Source organism: Octopus sinensis, linkage group LG18 (genome assembly GCF_006345805.1).
Source record: "Octopus sinensis linkage group LG18, ASM634580v1, whole genome shotgun sequence".
NCBI classification, from domain to species: domain Eukaryota; kingdom Metazoa; phylum Mollusca; class Cephalopoda; order Octopoda; family Octopodidae; genus Octopus; species Octopus sinensis.
Genome location: NC_043014.1, coordinates 47,467,905 through 47,486,218, shown reverse-complemented (window position 1 = coordinate 47,486,218; position 18,314 = coordinate 47,467,905). Strand labels below are relative to the sequence as shown.

General features: G+C 40.9%; 1 protein-coding gene across 13 annotated transcripts in view; it reads right to left on the bottom strand.

Annotated features, from left to right (window-relative positions):
• The window catches only part of LOC115221295, a 355,773-nt gene that overhangs the window by 55,667 nt on the left and 281,792 nt on the right, over positions 1 to 18,314 (bottom strand). For 12 of the 13 annotated variants that reach the window (XM_029791450.2, XM_036510991.1, XM_036510990.1 and 9 more), the window contains one exon: positions 366 to 596. In XM_029791450.2, the coding sequence (XP_029647310.1) occupies positions 366 to 596 (231 nt within the window). Of the gene's footprint in view, positions 1 to 365; positions 597 to 9,852; positions 10,487 to 18,314 lie in introns of those variants that run through there. The other variant, XM_029791448.2, reaches the window with a different exon arrangement.

Here is an 18,314-nt window from a genome sequence, read left to right as displayed (position 1 = left end):
GAACTTTTCATTATTCCCTCATATAGGAGAATATACACAGAATATATAGACTGACAGAAGGTCAATGAAACTCCAACTAGGTGTAAATTAGGGCCCTTTATCTGATGTTCACAGTCTTTGTAGGTGTTATAACTATAGTATAAAGGTAAATATATAGTCTTATATAGAATTACTTTCTCTTCTACTCTGATCTAATGATTTCAAACAGAAGCCACCGTAGTTACAGAGAAAGACATGCAACTAACAACAATAAACTGCTGTGAAAGTTTCTACAACAGACTGAATTTACAGCACTAGCCAACCCACACTTAAATGCTTAAACCCTGAAAATAAAACAAGAAAATTTAGCATGAAAATGGACTCACTGTTTCTGTGATATTCGAAATATCACTCTGACTGCCAAGTTCTGGCAGATGGCTGAAGCGTCGGTCAAAGATGCATTTGTGTAGCTGTTTATCAAGCATGCGAAAGTTGTCATAGCTGCGTCGGATGTTCCAGGTTTTGTCCTTTGACATAACCCGCAACATAAACTGCAGCTCTCCTTCCTCGTTCCCTCGATGATGGTAATTTTCCTGGTCTTCTTCGCATAACTGCAGCTGAAACACACAATACACAGCATGGTCAGGATTAGGGCGATAAACTGGAAGGGGATTAGTGGTGGTAATGATGATGATGATGATGATGATGATGGGGGCAAAATACTTGTTGAGAATAGAAACAATGATGGTAGACAGGATTAGATGCAGTCTACAGAACTGAGACTAAAAGACTAATATTATTGGATGGAAGCACTCCGTCGGTTACGACGATGAGGGTTCCGGTTGATCCGAATCAACGGAACAGCCTGCTCGTGAAATTAACATGCAAGTGGCTGAGCACTCCACAGACACGTGTACCCTTACCGTAGTTCTCAGGGATATTCAGCGTGACACAGAGAGTGACAAGGCCGGCCCTTTGAAATACAGGTACAACAGAAACAGGAAGTAAGAGTGAGAGAAAGTTGTGGTGAAAGAGTACAGCAGGGATCACCACCATCCCCTGCCAGAGCCTCGTGGAGCTTTAGGTGTTTTTGCTCAATAAACACTCACAACGCCCGGTCTGGGAATCAAAACCGCGATCCTACGACCGCGAGTCCGCTGCCCTAACCACTGGGCCATTGCGCCTCCACACTGTTGAGAATAGAAACAATGATAGTAGACAGGATTAGATGCAGTCCACAGAACTGAGACTAAAAGACTAATATTATTACATAGAGTTAGACAGGTGATACAGGTAAGTACTGTATAGCATGGTTGATATACATTAATTAGACAGGCAATCTAACAGTAATAACCTCACCTTACTATAAAACAGGTAAATTCACTACACTAATTAGACAATCTCACCACACTGTTACACAAGTAACCTCACCACACTAATTAGACAGGTAACTGCAATACAACATGCAGCAAATGCTTTCAACATGTTAGCCCTGTTGTGCTTGGGTCGTAATTCAAACTGTGCCACATTGTGAAAAGTTGTAAAAACAAAAATTTTTTACTTTTGAAATATGTGATGAAATGTCAATGAATGTTCTAGATTAAACTTCAAGAAGCATAATAAAAGTCACAACACAACATTTACTGCAAACAAATTCTGTAGAATATTTCCCCTCAAAGAGGCAATTGTAAATATCATTAAATATTTATGGAGATGTACTTGCATAGTGAGTGACTTAAATATTTAGTCAAGTGAAATCGTTGTTGTCACCGATGCCAGTGCCGCCTGACTGGCACCCATGCCGGTGGCATGTAAAAAGCTCCATTCAAGTATGGTCAATGCCAGTGCCACCTGACTGGTGCTTGGGGCACATAAAAAGCACCATTCAAGTGTGGTTGATACCAGTGCCACCTGACGGTGCTTGGGGCACATAAAAAGCACCATTCAAGTGTGGTTGATACAGTGCCACCTGACTGGTGCTTGGGGCACATAAAAAGCACCATTCAAGTGTGGTTGATACCAGTGCCACCTGACGGTGCTTGGGGCACATAAAAAGCACCATTCAAGTGTGGTTGATACAGTGCCACCTGACTGGTGCTTGGGGCACATAAAAAGCACCATTCAAGTGTGGTTGATACCAGTGCCACCTGACTGTGCTTGGGGCACATAAAAAGCACCATTCAAGTGTGGTTGATACCAGTGCCACCGACTGGTGCTTGGGGCACATAAAAAGCACCATTCAAGTGTGGTTGATACCAGTGCCACTGACTGGTGCTTGGGGCACATAAAAAGCACCATTCAAGTGTGGTTGATACCAGTGCCACCTGACTGGTGCTTGGGGCACATAAAAAGCACCATTCAAGTGTGGTTGATACCAGTGCCACCTGACTGGTGCTTGGGGCACATAAAAAGCACCATTCAAGTGTGGTTGATACCAGTGCCACCTGACTGGTGCTTGGGGCACATAAAAAGCACCATTCAAGTGTGGTTGATACCAGTGCCAGTGGCACATAAAAAGCACCATTCAAGTGTGGTTGATACCAGTGCCACCTGACTGGTGCTTGGGGCACATAAAAAGCACCATTCAAGTGTGGTTGATACCAGTGCCAGTGGCACGTAAAAAGCACCATTCGGGCATGGTTGATGCCTAGTGCTGGTGGCACATAAAAACCACCATTTGAGCATGGTTGTTGCCAGTGCCGCCTGACTTGCTCCCGTGCTGGTGGCACATAAAAAGCACCATTCGAGTGTGGTTGATGCCAGTACTGCCTGACTGGCCCTTGTGCCGGTGGCACATAAAAAGCACCCATTAATTACACTTTCAGAGTAGTTGGCGTTAGGAAGAGCATCCAACCATAGAAACCTTGCCAGATCAGACTGGAGCCTGGTGCAGCCTTCTGGCTTGCCAGTCCTCAAACCATCCAACCCATGCCAGCATGGAAAGCGGACATTAAACAATGATGATGATGATGATAACTGTTTTTATATTTAACTCTTTAGCATTCCAATCAGCAGCCGTATCTGGCCTCTTACACCTACCCTACAATGTTATTCTCAAAATATACAGTCAAATTACGGCAATCTTAAAGCTACGAGATAATGCATGACTAATTTAAAACATCATGAATAGATAAGCATAACACTTGACAGACTAATCTGAATACTAAAGGGTTAAATATTTTAAAAGGAAAATGTTGAAGAGGATTTGTTGGTCAAAATGGTCAAGATGTTAAAAGGTTGGGACAGGCTGCTCTAACAAAGAAGAAAAAAAAGAGTTTAGAAAAAGTAATTATTACTGAAGCTAATTCTAACAGTAATAATAACCAGGCCAACATGTTATAAATAAAGGTAATTGATCCCTGTCGTTTCCTTGAAAGCCTTTAGTAAAACCCACTTGGTTGCAAGTACTCAAGCCAGGTTTTGGGTTTAACTCCTTAGCATTTAACCCTTTCGTTACCAACCTGGCTGAAACCGGCTCTGGCTCTGAGTACAAACGTCTTGTTTTCATAAGTTTTGAATTAAAATCTTCCACCAGACCTTAGTTACAATTTACGTTCCTAACACCAGCTTAACGATAACTAAGTTATTTTACTAAATTCTTTGTTATATTTAAAATTAATTGAAAGAAACACAGAGCACCTCAAAATAAATATGGTAACAAAAGGGTTAAACTGGTCATACACAGCCCAAATATTCTAGCTGTGCTATGTTAAAACCAGTTTGATCTACCTCTCACATGTCACACCTACCCGACAATGTCATTCTAAAAATAAACAACCACATCATTGAAATAAAGCCGAATGCATGACAGAATAATCTAAATGCGAAGAGGTTAATGATAAATTCTTCCCTCTCTCTTGCATATCTCTGACACCCTAAAAGATGGTGTCATCAACGTTGCTCTCCCCAAGTGATTAAGCTATCATAAATAATGGTGGCCGTGGTGGGAAGTCAAACAACTAACCATTACTTGAGTTAACTCTTTCTATATCTTGAGCTTCTATAAGGCTGGAGTTTATCCACCTACCCACCCATCTTCCTACTGTGCTAAATGAATGAGAGAGGAATCTGCCCGGGGATAGGAAGTAAGTCTATTAAAAGTAACAGTTCCTGTCTAATGGATCCAGTGTAGTAACTATTGGCAACAACTGACCTCTTAACTAATTGTCCAGAACTAGTTAGAGGAGAAACTAGATTAGTTAAATATACTGAGGTAACTAGTAGTATTATGTGTGAATAGTGACGCACTCAGACATACACACACAATATTATACACCATTAATATACTTAACAGTATATACATTGTCTGTTGTATGCGTATGTACATGAATGAATATATATATATATAATATATATATATATATATATATATATATATATATATAAGTGAAGGTGTGTGGCTTAGTGGTTAGGGCATTTGGCTCATGATCGTAAGGTCGTGAGTTCAATTCCCGGCGACGCATTGTGTCCTTGAGCAGGACACTTTACTTCACGGTGCTCCAGTCCACACAGCTGGCCAAAATGAGTTGTACTTGTATTTCAAAGGGACCAGCCTTGTCACACTCTGTGTCACGCTGAATCTCCCTGAGAACTACGTTAAGGGTACACGTGTCTGTGGAGTGCTCAGCCACTTGCACGTTAATTTCACGAGGAGGCTGTTCCACTGATCGTATCAGCTGAGACCCTCGTCATCGTAACCGATGGAGTGCTCCTATATATATATATATATATATATATATATATATATATATATATATATATATATGTACATACACACACACACACCACACACACACACACATATATATATATATATATAAAAACTGTCACATATGTCTCTTGACATAGGGACAAATCAAAAATAAAAGACAGTTTGAAAGAGGTTTCTATGGTGCTTAGAAATTCTTCTGCTCTACAAGTCATAACCATCTTATTTGAGTGGAATTTATACATCATCATCATCATCATTTTATGCTTGCTTTTACGCTGGCATGGATTTTCTGAGGGTTTTACAATCAGATGAGCATTGTGGTTACCAAGCCTTTTAGTTGCCTCTTAAAGCATGCATGGACATGGTAGACCTTTTCTAAAACTGGGATTTATCATCATCATCATTATTAAACATCTGTATCTCATGCTGGTATGGGTTAAACGATTTGACAGCATCCAACTAATATAAGGGGCCGTTTTGGTCTCCAGTGTCTGCTTTAGCAAGGTTTCTACAGCTAGATACTCTTCTTAATGACAACCACTTTACAGAGTGTACTGGGTGTTTTTTTTTTGTTTGTGGTATCAGTACTTGTGGGGGTCACTAAGTACATGAAAGACAAGACCCTTTCACAGAGTGGGGAAGGGGTTGCAGTATAGAGGGAGGTAGTTTTTGTGCCAGGTGAACAAAGGCTAAAATAGGAAAGAGGGACAGGAATAGGTGTCTTGCTGTAGAGGATGTACATGGCTACCCCCAGCAAGAAAGGGAGGTAGAATGGTGGAGATGAGGTATCAGGGCATACATTCGAGGTACAAGAAGATGAACAGAGAATAAAGGCAGATGGATAGGTAGCATGTGAGGTGAAGTGTAGAGGGGAGAAAAGATGCACAGTGACAGAGATCAAGTGTACATAGTGAAGAGGATATAGGAAGTTATAGGTGGCTGTGTGGTAAGTAGCTTGTTTACCAACCACATGGTTCCGGGTTCAGTCCCACTGCGTGGCACCTCGGGCAAGTGTCTTCTACTATAGCCTCGGGCCGACCAAAGCCTTGTGAGTGGATTTGGTAGACGGAATCTGAAAGAAGCCCGTCGTATATATGTATATATATATATATATATATATGCAAGTGTGTGTTTGTGTGTCTGTGTTTGTCTCTCTAGCATTGCTTGACAACCGATGCTGGTGTGTTTACGTCCCCGTCACTTAGCGGTTGATTCGGCAAAAGAGACCGATAGAATAAGTACTGGGCTTACAAAGAATAAGTCCTGAGGTTGAGTTGCTTGACTAAAGGCGGTGCTCCAGCATGGCCGCAGTCAAATGACTGAAACAAGTAAAAAGAAAAAAGGAAAAAAAAAAAAGGGGTGTTGATGACTGAGGTAATAAGGTGTTTAGGTGAAATGGGTGTTCAGTGGACATATAGCGGTAAGGAATAGTGTTAGGAATGATGCAGGATGGGTGACAAGGGGTGTGGTTCCAAGAAGACAGATTATTAGAAGTACAAAAAGGGAATGGAATATATGCAGTTCAGCTGAGCAATAAATAATACCTTAGATAGGAATGAGGTAGGGGTGGGCATTATGAAAACGAGTTGCTGGGAAGGTTTGATAGGTGCTAATAGGGTGTTGCATCGACAGTGACAACATGTTTTTAGGACCTCATTTTTACTGGAAGGACAGGTCCTTTTTGAGCATGATAAATTGCCACTCATTTTGGTCCCTTGTCATCTCCTTGAGGTTCAACAACCTGAGGTCAGACTTCATTATTTGGTCCCACATTTTCTTAAGTCTCCCTCTTCCTCAGGTTCAATCCACATTTTGCGATCACTTTGTAATACAGCTGTCTTTATCCACATACATTACAAAGCCATACCAGTGCAAACTCTCCCATGCACACTACATCTGACCTCTAATGCCAAATTTTTCCTCTCAACACATCATACATGCACACAGACATTGTACAGCAGAGTATGCTAGCTTCATTTCTTTCTAGTCTTTACATGTCCCCTGCATTCATGGCCCATGTTTCATTGCTGTTTGTATGGAAGCATTATACAATATATCTTTTACTTTGAAAGAGAGGTCTTTTGTTACCAACAGTGGTAATAGTTCTCTGAACTTTCTCCAGCCTGTTCTTATTCGAGCAATTATACTTTCAAAACATCTTCTTTTACTACTAATTAGGTCACTTCTGGTGGGTTCTTAGTGTTTATTACTCCTGTCTATCTACTACAGACAAAGTCTTTGTTAATTTCATAGTGATTCTGCCACAACTCTTCTGTGTCCATAGCTTGCATTGGATACAGCAAATGGAGGAATTTCTATCTACACCTTTTCTAGATATTGAACACAGATATCTTCATGAAGGGTTTAGTGTACTGCCAGTTTTCCTGCTTACTAAGACTTTGATTTTTGCTACGTAAATTTTAAGGCCCTTTGATTCCAGGTTTTGCTTTCACACCTAGAATTCCTTTTCTAATTCTGCAACTATTTTGACAGTCAGAACAAGGTCACCAGCATAAAGGAGTTCCCACAAGCAACCCTTTAGCATTTAGATTACTCTGTCAGATGTAAAGCCTGTTTAATCACATCGTTTTAAATTAATTGTACAGCATCTTGTAACTCTGAGATTTTGATGATCTCCCTGTTTATTTTTAGAATGACTTTGTAGGGTAGGTGTGAGAGGTCAGAGCTGGCTGGTTTGAGCATAAAACAGGAAGACAACTTTGGCCTGATATGGCCGGTTTAAACACTAAAGGGTTAAACTCCTCTGTGATGGCCTGGAGGACAATAATAAATAGTATAGAGGACAGGACTGAACCCTACTGAACTCCAGCCTACATGCTAAATTTGCCACTGTACTCATAGTTAGCTGTGATGTTATTAACAGCATCCCTGCACATGGCTTGGACAGCTCTCATGAGCCATTCATCTAGCTTCTGCAGAGACCACCACATCAGGGATTGAGGTACCCTGTTGAATATATGCACACACACACACACACACACAAAAATGATACTCTCTCTCTTTTTCGGAGAGGCACTGAGCAGCTATACGCACACATATACACACGGCAGTAACTCCCGCCTACCGAATTCAATCACAAAGCTCCGGTCGGCTCGGGGCTATAGCGGAAGACACCTACCCAAAGTGCCACGCAGTGGGACTGAACCCGAACCACGTAGCTAGGAAGCAAGCTCCCTAACCACACAGCCATGCCCACATTTCATAACTCAATAACACCTTCTTTGACACAATAGCCCTCATGTAACCTAGATGTTGTATAGCAAACCCACACCACACCTATGAATAAGTGAGACCATGCAGAAACCTTTAAAGAGACTACAGTAACCAGGGCCTTGTTCAACAAGTGCCCAACACACAGTGAGATCAAGTGTAATTCTCTACAACACAGTGAACTACATCCATTCATATCTCTCTCTGCCTCGTTCCATCATCTTCTTTAACAAAAATCCAGTTCTTCACAAACAACTACCTTCAACAGGGTCCATGCTCAAACTGCATCATTAGGCTATGGGCTTGTCCCTTACTGTTCAGAAAACTGGGGGGGGGAAAAAAAGGAGTTTAGTTTGTTGTGTCTCTAAAAAATCATCTAAACATGACATAATACTTCAAAGATATAGGCGCAGGAGTGGCTGTGTGGTAAGTAGCTTGTTTACCAACCACATGGTTCCGGGTTCAGTCCCACTGCGTGGCACCTTGGGCAAGTGTCTTCTGCTATAGCCTCGGACTGACCAAAGCCTTGTGAGTGGATTTGGTAGACGGAAACTGAAAGAAGCCCGTCGTATATATGTATATATATATATATATATGCGTGTGCGTGTTTGTGTGTCTGTGTTTTTCCCCCTAGCATTGCTTGACAACCGATGCTGGTGTGTTTATGTCCCCGTTACTTAGCGGTTCGGCAAAAGAGACCAATAGAATAAGTACTGGGCTTACAAAAGAATAAGTCCCGGGGTCGAGTTGCTCGATTAAAAAAGGCGGTGCTCCAGCATGGCCGCAGTCAAATGACTGAAACAAGTAAAAGAGTAAAAGATGTATGGTTATAAGACGTCCCTACAATCACAAGCTGACAAGGGCCTCACTGCAACAACACCCTCACAATCACACCTGATATGGGGCCCTCGTTCCAATCACAAATACTTAATTGTAGCGAACAGGGTCCTCCCTATAATTAACCCACACAATCTTGACTGACAAAAATGTCACTCATCAACCACAACCCACACAATCGCAGCTGACAGAGGCCCCACCCATCGACATCAAAAAGCTACATCTGAGTCTATTTAACTGCATCACATATACAGTGAGTGTGTGTATGTGTGTATGTGTGTGTGCGTGCACGCATGTGGAAAGACCAACACACACACACACACACACACATACATACACGTAAATGGTAGAGGTGTGTAATGGGTGGGTGGCAGAGAGAGAAACAATGAATAAAACCCCTTGTTGTGGACTCCAGACTAGATTGTCCCCTTAAATAGAATGAAATGGAAAACAGATAGGAATTGTGTAGCCTTAGTATATTTATAGTGAGTTCCAGTTTAGACACACAGACAGGCGTATACACACACACACATACATACATACATACATACACAAACCAGTACATACAATAATGGGGAAAAGTACACATATATGTTTATACCCTCCATCCACACATAAAATACATACCCTGCAACATGTACACATACACAACATAAGGATTAAATATTTTAGATAATAAATCTACGACATTGCTTCCAGATGTGAAAAATACGTTTTTATATATATATATATATATATATATTATATATATATATATATATACACATATATGTATATATATTTACATAGATAGAGAGATAGATATAGATAGAGAGATAGATATAGATAGAGAGATAGATATAGATAGAGAGATAGATAGATAGATAGAGAGATAGAGAGAGAGATAGATAGATAGATAGATATAGATAGATAGATACATATAGATAGATATAGATAGATAGAGAGATAGATAGAGGGATAGAGAGATAGTGAGAGAGAGAGAGAGATTATAGAGATTGGAGAAGAAGCAAGAGACAAAGGGTGGCGGTGAGAGGAAGAAATGCAGAAGGAAAGAGAAAGAAGGAGGGGGGAATGAAGCTGAAGTCAATGCTAACCTCTACAGTCATTTCCCGAAAGAAGTCGGAAATGTTATCAACTTGTAGTTCAGAGAGCTCTTCCTCATCATCCAGTTGGGATTGCCAATCCTGTTCCAAGTCAAAGTTACTAAAACACCGACCATGCGGCCGACCTCCTCCTCCTCCTCCTCCTCCAGACATCCTTTTCTGACCAACAACAACAACAACAACACCACCACCTTTAAATCTGTTGGATGCTGCAATCCCTTTCACAAACCCTCATAGTACTACTCCCTTGTGAAGTCATCCTAGTGTGTTTGTGCCTACTGACCAAAAGGCCCAAACAATAAGCCAGAGTGGTTGGTCAGAGGGAGTGGTAAACATGTGAAGTAACTCAATGAAAGGGGAGAAGGATTGTTTATGGTTCAGTGACGTAAAAATAAATAAAGCCAAAAAAAAAAAACCAAAAAAAAAAAACTATCTTGATGATTAACTAAAATGAATTAGCAATCAGAGGTTGTTAGGTGTTTCCTGCAGAAATAATGAAATCTTTTGCCCAAATCTTTCATCAAAAATATATTCAATGAAGGAAAGTCCAGAAAGTGATGGAAAAATCACTGTTATCACAATTCTAATATTTGTTATTTCTGCTTAATTACAAGTAAATAATTATACAGAAAAGATTTTAATTATTACATAAAGCTTTTACCAAAGTATTTTTAAAGAACGAAGAATATTTTCAGTTTGGTTTTAGATTAAATTGCTTCATTAATAAAATATGTTAAGTACTTGTTTTATTTTTTTCTATCTTTCTTTGTCATGATAACCCATCTGTATTAACACTATGATTACATATATAGTTAGATTATATATACAGTATGATTATATACACAGTATGAGTATATATACAAATGTATTTTAGGACCAATTCCAGCTCAAGCAACTTTTTATGAGTTTCTGAATGCGCAAGGATTGAAAGATAGGAAATCTAGAAACCTATTTTTCATAAGAGAAACTTAATTAGTTTTATCAATTATAACGTGTATCAGAATGTCTGTAGATCAGAGAAAGAGGTTTTTAACGAGACAAAAAAAAATTACTGTATAAATAGTAATTTCTGAACACAAGACAATTAAATTGCTATAGTTACTTCCTAATTAACATTTCACAGTGGCGATATATTGTGTAAGAAAACAGCCAGTAGGGGACAACAAGGGACGGTAAGGGATGGCAAGGTGTTCTGAGCTGATGAAAGCTCAAATTAAAAAGTTCTTTAAAGTATAAAACAAGGGGATAATGGGGTGGAACAAGGGTGGTGAAGATGTGCTGTAAAATGAACACCTCACAGACATTATTGCTTGGTCTTATGTAGCAAAAAAAGATAGAGAAATAGAGAGAGAGAGGGTGTGTGTGGGTGTGTGTGTGTGTGTGTGATAAGAGGTGACTATAGTACTTTTTCTTTTCGTCAAGTTGTTGTTACCCTATTTTGAGAGTGCAAGGTGCCCCCTGTTACTCAACACACTGAACACAACAACAACAACAACAACAACAACCAACAAACAACAGTTTGGTAATAAATAGCAGAGAATCACTTTACAAATTTAAAGTAAGAAAGTAACTGGAAAGCAGTGTACATTGTTGGCTAAGGGCTGAAGCACCAGTAGCCCTGTAGGTCATAGAAGGCCACTACTTATACAATAGTCATACAATGGGACACTAGTTACATACTAATTATACAAAAGAGCCTATAACTTATACACTGGTCGTACAAAGGACCAGTAATCATATACTTAACATACTAATTATAGCAGGGACCAGCAGTAATAACTTTGACCAGTTAAGATAAATTTAATTGCTCTGGGCATAAGACTTGATTCTAAAGTTATGGTGGTAAGGAGTAGCAGATTATTTAAGTTCAATGAGTAAGAATTACAGACTTTACCGATATTTTTACACCTTGGCAGGAATTTTAACAGACAGGATGGGCAAAAACACACACACACACACAAAAAAAAACACAAAATAAAAACAAAGAATCTATGGAAGATTTTAAACTATGTGTAAGGGTTGGGTATGCAAAGGGGTGCTGTATTAGATGTGTACATGGAAAGGTATGTATGTGTATCAAGGGTGTGTGTATGTGTGGTGTGTGTGTGTGTGTGTGTGTATTAAAGATATGTGTGAGTGTATTTAACAGACAGGTAATCATTAATATATAATTATTAAAAAACAACATGGTGGTCTATTGAGAGAGGATGAGGAAGAGGGATTGCCATAAAGATGAACTTTTCAAATATTTCGTGGAAAAAAAATTTCACATAAATCCCAAGTAGTTTCCAAGGTAAATTCCTTCACTGGGTAAAATCCTCAATTCCGGTAGAATCCATTGTGGTTTAATCCATGTGAAAGTGGGATATTCCAACAGAATAGGGTGGTAAGATTCCAAGTTTGAAATGACACAAGCTGTGTTCTGTTGAAGATATTTAGTCAGATCCACTGCCAATATCATCATCATCATCATCATCACCATTATTATTAACAACAACAACAACAACAACACTGTCATTATCAATACTTTGATATCAGTACATGCAATAGTATCCAGTGGGTAGCAGTAGTGAGATATCCACAGATAATTCCTGGACAGACACACAAAAGTAAAACTACCAAATTCCTAAATGAAAGGAAGTAGAATACTGGCAAAAAGGGGCTGTTTACATTTTCACCTCTTCAGCTGTGCTTATTGTAAGTAGTTTAGCCCCGGGTCAAACGCGATCAAGCAGACCTATCATCAAACGCATTTTCATCAGTGACCATCCTGTCTAGGTATATCTAAGACTACGTTATCTGATGGGTCCTCCTCATTTCTAAGACGAGGGAGATTTGGTGGCTATTTCTAACAGATCCAGCCACCTCTGCTGTGTATGCTGTGTTTCTCTTAACACAAGTTGTAAAATACACAGCACAAGTAGAGAGAGAGAGAGAGAGAAAGATATCCTGTCTAGGTATATCTAGGACTACGTTATCTGATGGGTCCTCCTCATTTCTAAGACGAGGGAGATCTGGTGGCTATTTCTAACAGATCCAGCCACCTCTGCTGTGTATGCTGTGTCTCTCTTAACACAAGTTGTAAAATACACAGCACAAGCAGAGAGAGAGAGAGAGAGAGAGAAAGATAACAAATAGTAACCCTGGAGCCGACTAATTAATCCAATACTCCCCACCATCGCCACTACCACCACCACCACCACCACCACCAATACAAAACGTTACTACTACCACTACTATTTTACCTCCTCCTTTCCTGCTGTAAGTCCCTGAACATCCTGTAAAAAGTTTCTTAAATCTCTTCTTCTTCTTCTTCACACAGAACTGACTTGCCTTGTGTGTTTGTTCCACCACAAGTTTAGAAGAGAGAGAAGAGAAGAGGAGGAGGGGAAAAGAAAGTACTTGTTGTTGTCGTCGTCGTCGGCGCTGGTGATGGTGGTGGTGGCGACGGCGGCGTCGGAGGAGGAGGACGGCGGTGGGGGGGGAGGGGGAAGCAACATCAGCAGTCCAACACTAACATTGTTCATGTGTAGATAGATATACACAGAGTAATAATAGCAGTACTTGTGTGCGCTACCGAGCTTGGCTTGTTCATAGCTTTCTCCCCACCACTCATTCTGTCCGACTGCCTGTCTGTCTGTCTGTCTCAGAGGACCAGCCAGCTAACCAACCAGCCAGCCAGCCAGCCAGCCAGCCAACCAGCCAGCCCGACCGACCGACCCCAACCTACCTACGGCTGGCAAACCCTTCTTTAGGTAGACAGCTATTAGCCAGGTTAGATCCTTCACTGCTACATTTGGCTATCACTGAGACTGATTAAAATCTCTCTCTCTCTCTCTCTCCTTCGGGGCAGGGTCTAGGTAGGGGGGACCCAGCTTCATCATCAAGTTGCTACAGTAAGCAGGTGAGAATATCAACATCAGTAGCGAAGGAACTAGAAGATATAAAGGGGTGTTGCTCATAACATTACACACACCGTGTGTGTATGTGTGTGCATGCATGCATGTGTGTGCAAGCGTGTGTGTGTGTGCAAGCGTGTGTGTGTGCAAGTGTGTGTATGTGTGTGTGTGCACACGGTACTGCTACATTTTTGCAAGGAGCTGGATCGCCTAACGCAACAGTGTTTTGGAAATAGCAAACTCTGTGAGATTCCCAACATATTAGCTAAATATTTGTTTTATCTTGGTTAATCACAGTTAAATATATACAACAGTAAATCCAAATATAGCTGAGTGATGGGGCTGCTGTGTCTGTGTGGAGGGGAACCCAGACTCAGTTTTACATCAGCAAATGATGGAACGATACACAAACACAGATACACACATACTTATGTTATATGTAATCATGTGTGTGCATGCGAGTGCATATGCTTGCGGCTTTTAGACTGGTTTGAGTTGTCATTGGATTAAAGTACTTAATACTGTTATGTCATCATCATCAGGGTATCCTAGAACCAAGGCGTCACATAAAATGCATTGGTGCTGGTGCCATGTAAGAGGCACTGGTGCTGGTGCCACGTAAGAAACACAAGTGCTGGTGCCACATAAAAAACACTGGTGCCACGTAACAGGCACAGGTACCCTGTAAAAGGCACTGGTGCCATGTAAAAGGCACTGGTGCCATGTAAAGGGCACTGGTGCTATGTAAAGGGCACTGGTGTTGGTGTGATGTAAAAGGCACTGGTGCCACGTAAAAGGCACTGGTACCCCATAAAAAGCACTAGTGCTGGTGCCATGTAAAAGGCACTGGTGTGATGTAAAAGGCACTGATGTGACGTAAAAGGCACTGGTGTGATGTAAAAGGCACTGGTGTGACGTAAAAGGCACTGGTGTGATGTAAAAGGCACTGATGTGACGTAAAAGGCACTGGTGTGATGTAAAAGGCACTGATGTGACGTAAAAGGCACTGATGTGATGTAAAAGGCACTGATGTGACGTAAAAGGCACTGGTGTGATGTAAAAGGCACTGATGTGATGTAAAAGGCACTGATGTGATGTAAAAGGCACTGGTGTGACGTAAAAGGCACTGGTGTGATGTAAAAGGCACTGATGTGACGTAAAAGGCACTGGTGTGATGTAAAAGGCACTGATGTGACGTAAAAGGCACTGATGTGATGTAAAAGGCACTGATGTGACGTAAAAGGCACTGGTGTGATGTAAAAGGCACTGATGTGACGTAAAAGGCACTGGTGTGATGTAAAAGGCACTGATGTGACGTAAAAGGCACTGATGTGATGTAAAAGGCACTGATGTGACGTAAAAGGCACTGGTGTGATGTAAAAGGCACTGATGTGACGTAAAAGGCACTGATGTGATGTAAAAGGCACTGATGTGACGTAAAAGGCACTGGTGTGATGTAAAAGGCACTGATGTGACGTAAAAGGCACTGATGTGATGTAAAAGGCACTGATGTGACGTAAAAGGCACTGGTGTGATGTAAAAGGCACTGGTGTAACGTAAAAGGCACTGGTGCCATGTAAAAGGCACTGGGGTTGGTGCCATGTAAAAAGCATTCGGCATACTCTGTAAAGTGGTTGGTATTAGAAAGGGCATCCAACTGTAGAAACCAAGCCAAAGTAGACTGCAGAATCTTGTGCAGCCTCTGGCCTTGCTAGCTCCTGCCGAGTCACCCATCCCATACCAGCATGGAAAAAGGGACATTAAACAATGATGATCATATACTTTCCCTACTGGTACAGGTTGGATGAGTTAGTACATGTTTAGTGGGTACTGCTCATCTTGATGGGTCAAGGACCCCATTTCGTTTGCGTGTTTTACTTTGGCTTAGCTTCTATAACTAAATGCCCATCTTAACACCACCCATTTTACAGAATGTACTGGGTGCATTTTTCATGGCACCAGCACTAGACAGGTAGCCGTAACCTCGATGCAACTTTACAACGTCACGGCTCTGCTTGCTCACCGACCTCTTTATAGAGAGAGAAGCACAAGTGACAGAGATGAGAGGGATGTGTGACAGGAGAACAGTCCTCTGAAGCAGGTATGTCTATACAAGGCAATGTTGACAGAGATGGCAGTGGGTTGGAATGTCAGAGGTTCGTGTAACCCAGGAGTAAAGTGGTAGAGGGGAATATCTAATATTCACAGTTGAGTCTGCATGAGTTGTTACTCAGAGTATTTTGCTGCTAGTACTTGTATTTATTTATTTAGCTGATAGGAAATGATAACAACCAGATCGCGGGGGGAATGTTAGTTGCAGTAAATAGACTTCCTCTCCTGGGGGGAAATCAGCTCGCTTCTATTTCATGCAACCGTTGCCAGGGATGATAAAACAGGCATTGCAAGCAGTAGACATATTTGCCAGTGTATCAATTATCCACACACACACATCTATGTACCTACAAAAACACTTCCATGTACATATCCATTGAAGGCGGAAATTAAACAACGACGATGATGATGATGATGATATGTGCATATATTAAGCACAAATATGTACTTGTGCATACAGTATACACATGTACATACATACATACCTTTACAAGGAGTTTACACTGGAAAATTGCAATTTTTTTTTTCAGAGGAGGTTAATTATGTATCGACTATGTATCATTATTTTTATTATAATTCCTTTCATCTTTTCAGGGTCAATGAAGTAAGTACCAGTTGAACACTGGGGGTCGATGTAACTGACTAGCCCCCCACAAAATTTCAGGCCTTGTGCTTATATTAGAAAGGATTATCATCATCATCAACATTATTCTGATCACTGGTTTGGCCAGGATGCAATAACTATGTCCACAGCCCTCAGAGGATGCAAGTACTACATCCACAGCCTTCGGAGGATGCAAGTACTACATCCACAGCCCTCGGAGGATGCAAGTACTACACTACATCCACAGCCATCAGAGGATGAGAGTACTACATCCACAGCCATCGGAGGATGCAAGTACTATGTCCACAGCCCTCGGAGGATGCGAGTACTACATCCACAGCCCTCGGAGGATGCAAGTACTACACTACATCCACAGCCATCAGAGGATGAGAGTACTACATCCACAGCCCTCGGAGGATGTGAGTACTACATCCACAGCCCTCGGAGAATGCAAGTACTATGTCTACAACCTCACAGATTCTTCAAGATCAACATGGTGAGAGATTGATGCCCTTAACATGCTTGAATTGTGAATTGATAATTAGTTGCAAGAAAAAAATGTTTTATGTTTTAAATGTTGAATCAGGTGAACAAAACCGACATTGCTATTAAAGAGAGGATGAAATAATAATAACAATAATATTGATTTCTATTATAGGCACAAGGCCTGAAATTTTGTGGGAAGGGGAAAGTTGGTTACGCCAACCCCAGTGTTCAACCGATACTTATTTTATTGACATCAAAAGGGTGAAAGGCAAAGTCAACCTTGGTGGAATTTGAACTCAGAATGTACAGCTGGAAGAAATGCTGCTAAGCATTTTGTCTGGTACAGTAACAGTTCTGCCAGCTCATTCCTATAGGCCCAAGGCCTGAAATTTTGTGGGAGGGGGCTAGTTGATTACATCGACCCCAGTGCATGACTGATACTTATTTTATTGACCCTGAAAGGATGAAATGCAAAGCTGACCTTGGTGGAATTTGAACTCAAAACGTAAAGACTGATGAAATGCCACTGAGCATTCTGTTTGGCGTGCTAATGATTCTGCCACCTCACCATGTATGATGATGATGATTTCAGTGGTACTTTATTTTTAAAAAATCTCAGAAGGATGAAAGCAAATTTGACCATAGCAAGATTTGAACTCCAGAAGCATGTATCACAAGGTATTTTGTTTGGTGCTCTACTGATTCTGTTAATTCAACTAAAGAGTAAGCCATGACAGATGATGAGAATGTATTAAAGAAATGATGGAATTGACCGAATATGAAAATCTGGAAATGGAGATAACCAAAATTAGGGGGGGGTAGGGCTGTAAACAGAAACACTCCTTCTATTAATAAGTAACATGGGAATGATCAAAACACAGGCAAACAAACACATGACCAAAATTTTGGGACTTAAAAATATGTGTAAAATGCAGAAAATAGTGCTGCTAGATAGTGTATATGCATATAACACAGCAAAGAGTCAATAGAGTACAAAACTTATTTCTTTACTACCCACAAGGGGCTAAACACAGAGAGGACAAACGAGGACAGACAAACGGATTAAGTTGATTATATCGACCCCAGTGCGTAACTGGTACTTATTTAATCGACCCCGAAAGGATGAAAGGCAAAGTCGACCTCGGCGGAATTTGAACTCAGAACATAGCGGCAGACGAAATAATGCTAAGCATTTTGCCAGGCTTGCTAACGTTTCTGCCAGCTCGCCGCCTGAAGCCAGCTCGCACAAAACCAAAACAAAACACTACCCAAGAGCCACAGAGCTATGATGGGTAGCACAGGGAGAGTAAAACACTACCTAAGACCCACAGAGCTAACCTTGGTGGTACAGT